The following is an 11,245-nucleotide window of genomic DNA, read 5'->3' as shown; positions in this document are numbered from 1 at the left end:
CAGTGGTTTACTTGGACGTTCGATACAGTAATTAGCAATATAAATGCAATGGTGAACTATATATATATATAGAAGGCATATGATAGAGTTGATAGAGATGCTCTGTGGAAGGTATTAAGAATATATGGTGTGGGAGGAAAGTTGTTAGAAGCAGTGAAAAGTTTTTATCGAGGATGTAAGGCATGTGTACGTGTAGGAAGAGAGGAGAGTGATTGGTTCTCGCTGAATGTAGGTTTGCGGCAGGGGTGTGTGATGTCTCCATGGTTGTTTAATTTGTTTATGGATGGGGTTGTTAGGGAGGTAAATGCAAGAGTTTTGGAAAGAGGGGCAAGTATGAAGTCTGTTGGGGATGAGAGAGCTTGGGAAGTGAGTCAGTTGTTGTTCGCTGATGATACAGCGCTGGTGGCTGATTCATGTGAGAAACTGCAGAAGCTGGTGACTGAGTTTGGTAAAGTGTGTGGAAGAAGAAAGTTAAGAGTAAATGTGAATAAGAGCAAGGTTATTAGGTACAGTAGGGTTGAGGGTCAAGTCAATTGGGAGGTGAGTTTGAATGGAGAAAAACTGGAGGAAGTGAAGTGTTTTAGATATCTGGGAGTGGATCTGGCAGCGGATGGAACCATGGAAGCGGAAGTGGATCATAGGGTGGGGGAGGGGGCGAAAATTCTGGGGGCCTTGAAGAATGTGTGGAAGTCGAGAACATTATCTCGGAAAGCAAAAATGGGTATGTTTGAAGGAATAGTGGTTCCAACAATGTTGTATGGTTGCGAGGCGTGGGCTATGGCTAGAGTTGTGCGCAGGAGGATGGATGTGCTGGAAATGAGATGTTTGAGGACAATGTGTGGTGTGAGGTGGTTTGATCGAGTGAGTAACGTAAGGGTAAGAGAGATGTGTGGAAATAAAAAGAGCGTGGTTGAGAGAGCAGAAGAGGGTGTTTTGAAGTGGTTTGGGCACATGGAGAGAATGAGTGAGGAAAGATTGACCAAGAGGATATATGTGTCGGAGGTGGAGGGAACGAGGAGAAGAGGGAGACCAAATTGGAGGTGGAAAGATGGAGTGAAAAAGATTTTGTGTGATCGGGGCCTGAACATGCAGGAGGGTGAAAGGAGGGCAAGGAATAGAGTGAATTGGAACGATGTGGTATACCGGGGTTGACGTGCTGTCAGTGGATTGAATCAAGGCATGTGAAGCGTCTGGGGTAAACCATGGAAAGCTGTGTAGGTATGTATATTTGCGTGTGTGGACGTATGTATATACATGTGTAAGGGGGGGGGGGTTGGGCCATTTCTTTCGTCTGTTTCCTTGCGCTACCTCGCAAACGCGGGAAACAGCGACAAAGTATAATGAAAAAAAAAAAAAAAAAAAAAAAAAATATATATATATATATATATATATATATATATATATATATATATATATATATATATATGTCTGGCATTTTCGTTATTGGAGACCAGGTCGTAAAAGCAGTCAACTTCAAACCATATTCACCATCGAGAAAACTTAACATATTCTATTGTTCAAAATAATTCTAAGGCCGTACTCTCATGTATATCAAGTACATTATACGCAAAGTTATATAACAACAAATAAGATAAACTAAATTAGATTATGAAAACAGCACCATTGGATCAACTGTGATGCAGTTGAACTATCATAATCATATGATGGAGACTATGATAAAATCGATCGAGTTAATTAAGATATCATGAAATACAATCTATCGATCAGCTAAAAGATTGCGTCTTTTTGACACTGAATGACTGGGTATTTGTCAAGTAGACAATAGATAGGAATATAAATCAATATACAGCATATGAAAGTGATTCTAGCTATAATTCAATCAAAATGTTATCTTTTGACATGGTTTATGTATTTAAAAAAAATAGTTTTTGATTTCAGAGGAGTATTTCTTCCTTTTGACACTAGGTGGCAGGAGGCCGACAAACTGGCAATTCATCCGCATCACATTCGGGAACACGAGAGAACCTCGTAAGTTGCCAGTCCTGGTTGTGTCCCGTCGTGGTATTTGAGTTGAATGATACAGCTGGGAAGCATCTTGGGCCGCCAGATTTGTCCTATTCGACCTTTCCTGGTTGCCAGGTAAATTGTTTCTAAAGTGTTGATTTATAAGTGACTTCGGCAAGAGTAGATGATTAGGAGGGTGACATCCATGGATGCCAAGTCATGTCCGCTGACACTGGCTTTGTGATAAAATTGGACCGTGTTGACATCAGGAAGCAGAGGAAACTATTTATACTTTACCCATAAGATTAGAAGTTCATTTGATGTTTTGACTTTCGTGCTGAAATCCTGTATAGAGTTCATAACACTGCTGTCTTTCATCATTAAGAGGAGGAGACGTAGAGCTTCAGGAGCCATAGGGACCTACTGAAACTTCCTTGTCGTAATTCATTTAGGAAAAAATGTGGGATTTAATTGATGCACGAGGGTTTAATTTCATGGAAATTCTAGAAGAGGAGAGGACAGGATAACTGACTTTTATTTATAATTGATTCTGCATCATTAATAAGTGTGTCTCCCTCGTAGCAATGAACTTATAACTTGACAGGCTTTTAAGATGGACTCGTACATATCTTGTTAGAAATAGTTTAAGGTCGCCTCTTTTTTCTGTATAGATTTGGATAGAAATGGTTTCAGTACATTTTATACAGACGTAGAATTGATTTAGAGGAGTGCAGCATGATCGGGGGCATTATTTTTAGATAGGGCGATAGTGGTGAGGGTTATAACGTTAGGAAAGTGTGAACTGATATACAGGCGTGTGAAATATTTATACAAATCATCAGAATTTATGAAATATTATGTAAAGAACCAGCCTAGATTTTACATTATTTTTACCGGTGCTTCACATTCTGGTTCTTTGTTTGAGGGAATTAAAAGGTCATCTGTTACAAAAGACTGTTTTTATTATGTCCAAAAATTGGCTCCGGGAATCCTTAATTGAGCATCATGGTGTGAATTTTATTGTAATCTGTCCTATGAGTCAGGAAACTCTCATGGATTCTCTTTGATTCTGTTGTATCACATGTCTGAAATTATCTGTGCTATGTATGTCACCATTTTTATGACAATACTGTCAATGTTTTAATTAGAAAATGATGTCGGAATGCTATAGGTGTCCCATTCATTTCCTAGTTGCTAGCAATGTACCTAGTTGTTACCAATGCATTCATTACACTCTCACCTGTTGAAATGATTTTTTTTTTACATCACAATTTTCCTTTATACAAATTGGTGCCATAAATACCTATTCTTGATAGTGTCAGGAATCCAATGGTATCACTTTCGTCAAAATGTATGAGCTAGATCACGTGTGTCCATAAACTAAATAAGTGACCTTTTATGTCCTCAGATATCAGATGAGTTGGAAAGCTGAGATACATTAGTTGTTAGATGTGGAATTCATTTTTCTGGCACAAGATGGTTTTCCTCCATAGAATTAACCATTTCAGCGCATGTCAGGAAAAAAACATGTCTCCTGAGGAAGTGTAAAATGATCAAGATTTGAAATAGTTTTGAAAATAGGATGTCATAGACATTTATACTTTGGAATGGTGTTAGGCAGTTGAATCTTGTTGCAGTACAACTGCTTAAAGCCTGCTTGTACATACTCAGCAGGATGGGGCATCCTAGGGGAGATGTTACCTCTTCTCACCATGCTTATATAGCTGTGGATGAATCAAGAGACATAAGGATACTTTCCTGGAGTGAGTGTTTGATGTCTTTTTGCTATGGTGGTCTGTGAGTAACTTGAGAAACTTGAGGATTCTTTTGTAGATTAATTAGCTTTGCAGATGACCTGAGGTATTTATAAATCTAGCTAGAAAGCCTTGTTTGATTCAGATGTATGTGGGAAAATTGATGATACGTTTAAGCAGTATAGTAGGATATGGCACATTTTTTTTAAATGTGTTGCAAGGAATGTGAAACATTATGTACATTGTTTGACTTATAAGATACCTTGAAAGAATAATAGATTGAATTCTAAGACAAGAATTCAGAAAAAAATGAGTTGATGGCTACTTACAGTGGAGAAAATTAGATAATAATAACATTGATCTGTATTTCAATAGGACTATGAAATTAAAGTAAATCTATCTTTAAAAGAGTGCTGAATGATGTATATCTTATTTTTGTGTTTTTCTTTGTATTATGATAAGCTCACATTTTCCCTCATTTTCAGACCTTAGCCAATCTTTATATTTATTTTCACAACTTAGAATAAACACAAAATTAGGATACAATGCCAAGATATTTTACTTCATGTAAACTAATTTTCATGTATCATCATCATTATTGACATACACCTATTTACAATGTCCACTATTCAGTGTTTTGCTTTTATGTTTTTTATGAAAAAGTAGATTAGATAAGGGAGACATGAAAAATATAGATATTTGTAAAAGCACATTTGGCAGAAGCAAATGATTGTTCTGACCGTTGGTTATTCACTGGTGGATGCAGTGTCCACTAAGACAGCCAGTCCAATGTTTGTGACTCACGTTGGTAGATTCATATTCTTACGTTATATTATTGCATAAAGCTTCCTCAAAACCTTACAGCCATAGGTGGAAAGTGCTTAAGTGAGTCTTGAGCTTGTATGAAGAGGAACAGGAAGATTATCGGCTTAGAGGTAAAGTTTGACTCCTTGAGTCTTTTGATTCTGGTCAATGTGCTACAGTTATAACCAGAACTCTTGGCTTACTCACTGTATCCTTGAGAATAGTTTATGAGCATGCATACTTAGTAAGGTAGTATGACCTTAACATGACACATAGGTGTATCAAAGATCACTCATATATCACTCAGTTATATTGTATACTCCATATTCTCTTTCTTACTCTTTAATTAACATAATACCTCACTTTTAAAGAGTACAGGTGCTCATTGAAATGACATGTATTCTCCAGGAATCTTGTGTCATTGCAGCCCATTTGTTATGAATTGCTGTGACCACTTAATTACACTAAATAACACTGCAAGAACTGCCAAAGAAGGCATTAAAGCTTTGTTCACACCCAGATATAGCAACTCTGATCCTTTTGCTAACCTTTTTGCTTACTGCACTGAGGCTCAACAAAGTCTTGATGATTCTTCAAGTACATTCAGAGCAGCTCTAACAAATGACAAAATGTAAGACCTGCCTCAGGCCTTTCCTGAGGCAAGATTATTCCGTTTTAATCACTCTCAAAACCTATACTGAACCAAATTAGCACTTCAACTTCTATGTAGTCACCGATTGCTTTCCTTAAATACATTGAACATTTGTGGATCAGGAATGAAGATTCTTGCAAGTAAATTAAGTACCGGTAATTACAGTTGTAGTCTAGTTTGAAAGTTAAACTTACATATTGGGAAAGTAAAACACTTTCAAAACTTCAATATACTTACTTGTTGGGAAATTGAAACACCCCAAGGTGTTTTACTTTGTAATACACTATCAGAACCAATAATCCAATAGATTGTATCATCTGGTAACTACTTGGCCTCAGCATTGCCAGATTTAAGACTTTAGATCACATTTAGAGAAAAAGGGGTGCCAAAAACTAATGTAGGATGTGTTTTGCTAATATAAAGAATGAAAATATGGACAGTGTCTTGCATAGCAAGGGTTAGCACAGCTTTTAAAAAGATTAAAGAACGAGGAGGACCATGAATAAGAAAGTGAGTAATCAGTGAAATTGATTTATGAAGGGATATAGTTTTAAAGAATGGCAGTTTCAGAAAGAATGCTTGGGCAGTGGTATGCATTTTGCATTTATGAACCTAGAAAAAGTATTTGATGGAGATAGTAATGGATTTTAGACTTAGTAGATGAAACAGATCTGTGTAAGGCAGTGAAGGCCTCTGCCTTGTAAGTTAGCATGTGTTATAATTATTATATACTAAAATAACAGTCTTGCTAATGCAAAACTTGTTTTGTTGGTCCTAGAAAAGAAAATGGTACTTTAGATCTTGCTTTATGTCATGAATGATTAATTTTATGCATTATATGTACATGCCCAGTGTATGTGTACTATCATCTGTTATGGTGAATCATTCGTAAATCAGGATGCATTTTGGCAGCGCTGCAAACTCATTACATTTCATGTATTTATAGATATTTTATTATATTGTAAATAAAATTTAGTGAAACCACTTTTCTTAAGGTTTGTCATTATTTTTGTAGATTGAGTAGTAAGTCACGAGCCATGGCTTCCCCCTTAGACCAAGTGGCAGATGTGGACATTGACAGTGGTACCTTTAAGTATGTTCTCATCAAGGTTCACCACTCACCTGAAGGAGGACCAGAAGTTTCCAAGTTCATAACCAGGGGGTAAGTTACTGCAGCAAAGTCACAGGATGAATTAAAATGTTTATGTCTGATCAGTAACTTGACCAAATGTATATTAAGAGGGTTAGTGAACATTGATGCAGGATAGAGCTTTTTCCTACACCTTTTGGTGCTGGATTTGATCTTCCAACCAGGGTTCCATCCTAGATTTATCAAGGAGTTAATTTTTTTTTCTTTTTTTTTTGCTGTGAGGAATGGCTAAAAGAGGTATGTAAGTTTTATGAAGAAAATTAGTATAGATACTGAAATGGAAGTACAGGAGTAGAGGCATTGAAAATTTGTGAAGCATTTAGTAAATGGATGGTGGAGATTGTGACTTTTAAACTGAAGTAACTAGGAATATTAAACACAATAAGGCACCTGAAGAGGACCAGACAACTTAAGAAATACTCAAGTAGGGAGTCAAAAAACTTTAAGCATTTTGAAACCTATCTCTGGGCTGAACCAGCATATATGAAGTAGTCAGCATAACATATGGAATAATCTCCTGAGCTTGGCTGTCAATGGTGGGTTTTGGTTTTGCTGCTGTTTGCATGACAGCTAGAGAATTATGTCTTTTCCTGATGCTACCTTGCTAAGACAGGAAAAACAATTCCCTATGAAAATAGTTATTTTATGTAACTCTGCTATTCCTTTTATGGGACTCCTGCAACTTTTTAGGAGCAAGATAAGGTGGGCTCTTTTTAAGGAAAAGATTGCTCAACAAGACTGAACTCCAGTTTGTCCATTGACAAGGTACAGTCTTAGTGAAGGTGACATTTCACTTGTGGTATTAACACTTGCAGACAGAGTCTCATAACACCTACTTTATGTATGTTGTATGATAATGCATTTATGTATATGTACTTATAATATTTCTGGGCCCTTTTTACCGTAGAGTTTTGTTTCACTCAGAGCTGGAGCATCCAGATTTCTTTCCTCAGACATACCTCCTGTCTCCTCTCTTCTCATCTTGGTTACATCCACACACATTTAGACACCACAGCCTGAGCCTTCAAGGAGAATGAGCACTCCCTGCTTGGCTCCTTTTTCCATTCCTTCTTTTGAAAATTGAAATACAATGAGTGGGGTTTCCAGACCCCAACCCCCACCCCCTTCAGACGCCTTCTACAGCATGCAGGGAATACAGAGGTAGAATTCTTTTGGTCCTACCTCAGGGTAGGGGAGAAAGAGTATATAGATAGATTCTATTGGTAAATAAGCCCTGGTTTAGTCCATTGACGGCACATTGACCCCAGTATACCACATTGTTCCAATTCACTCTATTCCTTGCACACCTTTCACACTCCTGCAAATAAATGTGTATATTATCCATGGGGATAGGGAAGAGAGAATACTTCCCATGTATCCCCTGCATGTCATAAAAGTTGACTAAAAGGAGAGGGAGCAGGGGGCTGGAAATCCTCCCCTACCATTTTTACTTTTCCAAAAGAAGGAACAGAGAAGGGGGCCAAGTGAGGATTTTTCTTCTTAGGGGCAGTCCTCTTTTCTTAACACTACCTTGCTAATGTGGGAAATGGTGAATGTGTATGAAAATTTTTTTTAATTGAATGTTGGAACAGAAGGTGCTAAGTAAAGAGGGCTAATCCTGCTCATAGACCCAGGCTCAGATGTCTGAATGTGTTGATGTAACCAGGATGTCAAGAAGGGAGAGGTAGGTAGTATGTTTGAGGAGAGGAATGTGGATGTTCTATCAATTAGTGCTAAGTTCAACTGGAAGGGTAAAGAATGGCTTGTGAATGTCCTTGGGATAAGGTTAGGAGTTAATGTGAGGGTGAGGGCTAAGGAAGGGGCACCACTTCAGATGGAGGAGTTGGGAATGTATGAAGGCATAAGGAAGTAAATCCCAGACTGATATAGGTAAAAATGAAGGTGAATTATGAGCAGTCGGTGATTACTAGTGCTTATGCACCAGGAAGTGAGAGGAGAGAGGAAGAGAGGTGAGTATTTTAGAAGGAGCTGAATGAGTTTGTCAGCAATTTTGGTGCAAGAGATTGAGTCTTAGTTATGGATGAGTCCTAATTGATAGGTGTACCAAAGTATCTCTAGGATGTGAATATACTGAGAGGGGCAGCTCAGGGGATGTCTGTTCAGTATTGATGGAGACAAGGATGAAGGTTGGTAGAGGCTTTTGGTAAAGAGGACATGATATAGGTGGGAAGAGGGTAGTGAAAGTGATTGAGCTTGGAAAAAAGGCTTCTGTGAAGGGATACCATGGGAGACTAAGTGTTTGTTGCATTTATGGATCCAGAGAAAGCACATGATGGGATTGATAGAGATGATTTGTGGAGTGTTGAGAATACATGGTGTGGGAGGAAAACCACTTCAAGCAGTCATGAGTTTTTACAAAGAGAATTAGGTATGTGTTCACTTGGGGAGAGAGCAGTGTGAGTGGTTCTAAGTGAAGGTGGGTCTATGGCAGGGGTTTGTGATGTTACCTCGGCTGTTGAAATTCATTATAGATAGGTATGAAGGTGAATTCGAGGGTCTTGGAGAGTGGGACAGGTCTGCAGTCTCTCGAATTACCTCGGCTGTTGAAATTCATTATAGATAGGTATGAAGGTGAATTCGAGGGTCTTGGAGAGTGGGACAGGTCTGCAGTCTCTCGAAGGGGAGGCGTGAAAGATGAGTCAGTTACTGCTTACTGGTGGCAGTTTTGAGTGAGATACTGTTGAAGCTGGTGTCTTAGAGTGGGAGAGTGTGTGAAAGGACAGAGTTGTAAGTAAATGTGTATAAATACAAGATTATTAGGTTTAGCAGCAGCTAGAGATTGGTTATTTGGTATTTGAATTTGAATGAAGAGAACATAGAGGAAGTGGAATGTTTTAGATATCTGATTGTGGATTTGGAAGTGAATAGAACTACAGAAGTTGAAGTGAGCCCAAGTGTGGGTGAGAGGGCTAAGGTCCCAGGCATAATTAGAAATGTGTGAAAAGAAAGGTCACTGTCCATGAGGGCAAAGATGGGTATGCTTTTTGATTTAGTAATCCAGTTGGTGTTGTGGGCATGGGCCCTACATAACGTTGTATGGAAGAGTGGTGAATGTGTTGAAAATGAATTGTTTGAGGAGAGCATATGATGTGAGGTTGGTTGAACAAATAAGGAATGATAGGGTAAGAGATAGCATGTATTAGGTGGATAGTGTGGTGAAATGGTTAAGACTTATGGAGCAAAAATAGCTGAATAGCTTTCTCAGTAGAACTAGAGAGTGTATATATGGAAAGCATCTGACTGGCCTCACATTTTTAGTGGAATTCCACAAGACCCAGTCTTAGGACCCATATAGGTGAATTTCATGAATGAGAGCATGGCATATATTTGCATTGATTGCAATGAAGTGTCTTCAAACAACTTACCTTTCATCAGAAATCATGCACCTACCTTTACATAGCCATCTGTACTGTCCAGTAATCTGATCTTATACCACTCATTCCATTCCAGATATGCTCCAGTACTTATGGACTTTCTCTTTTGACCATTGTTTATAACTATCTACCCTAAATATACCTGTTGTACCTCCTTCCTTTTGTTTATCATATAATGCTCCTATATTCCATCTGTTTTATCCATATGAATGTACTTATCTGGTAAGCATATGTAGGCTTGACACAAACAATTAAGGCCATATTCATGTTTCATGGAAATTGGTTTGTATTACTGGAATTTCCATTACCAACTGCAAAAGCTGATAAAGGATACGGACACCTAATTATTTAGAGGTAGAATGTGCTGTCTTACTGATTTGGCATGAAAACTCCAGGAACTAATTTTAGATATTTTCCAGGTATCGCTCAGCTGGCTTTCATTCAGATGTGTATGATCAGGTCACCCCAAATATTGAGAAAATGGGACTGGATTGTGAGTGTGTAGGTGGAGGTCGTATTCACCACGATGTTGATAAGAAGATCATTGAAGTTTATGGCTATTCTCAAGGATTTGGTCGGGCTGATCACCGTATTACAGTGGATTTGCTTAAAGCTAAATATTCAGGCTATGATAAAATTTCATACTCCAATGATGGCTACTAGAAATTGTTTTTAAATGTTTTATTTAGAGATTGGTTTCATAATTACAACATTGGTTGGTAAGTAAAGTATCACAAATACACTTGGTAATGAGTATATGATAGAGTACTTATCTACATTTACCTCCGAGAAATAAATTATTGCTAATATACAGAGTTTCTTTAAACTTTTGGCTGACATTACTCATCTCAGTAATCAGTATTATCATCAGCAGAAAGTGAAATAAGAAATGCAGTTTAGCAACAAGGTAACAGGTTAAAGATATTGTGAAGTGTTAAAATAAAAGAGATGCCAGAAGTCATTAACCCCAATCCTGATTTTTGTCTATGATCAAACCCCATTTGTGTAAAGATAGAATTCCTTTCCAGAATGATATGTCTACACGTGTACTACTGGCTTTATTTCCACAAACATAAAATCTCTCCTTGTGATACGTAACACTTGACAATAATCGCACAGCTCATTCTTCGTAACTTTAGAATTTCCTGTGGTTAGCACTATGCATAGCCCTGCCTTTTGACAAAATGATAGAGGCAGTAGATAGAAGTAGTAGGGAGGAACATTTAGGCAGGAGCATTACATAGAAGCATTAGATGGAAGTAGTTGGTTGGATCATACAGTAGGAGTCTCTGCAAACACTGCACTAAGAGTTGCCCTCTGATGGTGGCCTATTAAGGGTGAAGCTTTAAAGGCTAAGAAGTGGCACTCGAGTTCACTACTTATGGAGACTCAGTTGTTGTCGCCACCCCCATGAGTGAGTTTCAATTGGATCAGGTGTCAGAGATACAGATACATAAAGAAAATACCAAAAAATGTATAATTCCTATATGTTAAAGTGGAAGGGTATTGAATGTACAGAAAAGGG

At 37.9% G+C, this 11,245-nt stretch overlaps 1 protein-coding gene across 2 annotated transcripts; it reads left to right on the top strand.

Annotated features, from left to right (window-relative positions):
- Nucleotides 1-1,942: 1,942 nt before the first annotated feature.
- Nucleotides 1,943-10,529, top strand: LOC139751307 (14 kDa phosphohistidine phosphatase-like). 2 transcript variants are annotated; one of them, XM_071666642.1, is made up of 4 exons: nucleotides 2,027-2,100; nucleotides 3,374-3,728; nucleotides 6,191-6,337; nucleotides 10,140-10,529. In XM_071666642.1, exons 3-4 carry the CDS (start codon nucleotides 6,213-6,215, stop codon nucleotides 10,381-10,383), a joined length of 369 nt encoding a protein of 122 aa, XP_071522743.1. In that variant the 5' UTR covers nucleotides 2,027-2,100; nucleotides 3,374-3,728; nucleotides 6,191-6,212; the 3' UTR covers nucleotides 10,384-10,529. The 2 variants fall into 2 exon arrangements, with proteins under 2 accessions (XP_071522742.1, XP_071522743.1); XM_071666641.1 differs by lacking the exon at nucleotides 3,374-3,728 and having other exon boundaries at nucleotides 1,943-2,100.
- Nucleotides 10,530-11,245: the final 716 nt, after the last annotated feature.

Source organism: Panulirus ornatus, chromosome 11 (genome assembly GCF_036320965.1).
Source record: "Panulirus ornatus isolate Po-2019 chromosome 11, ASM3632096v1, whole genome shotgun sequence".
NCBI classification, from domain to species: Eukaryota; Metazoa; Arthropoda; class Malacostraca; order Decapoda; family Palinuridae; genus Panulirus; species Panulirus ornatus.
This window is presented reverse-complemented; position numbering and strand designations above follow the sequence as displayed.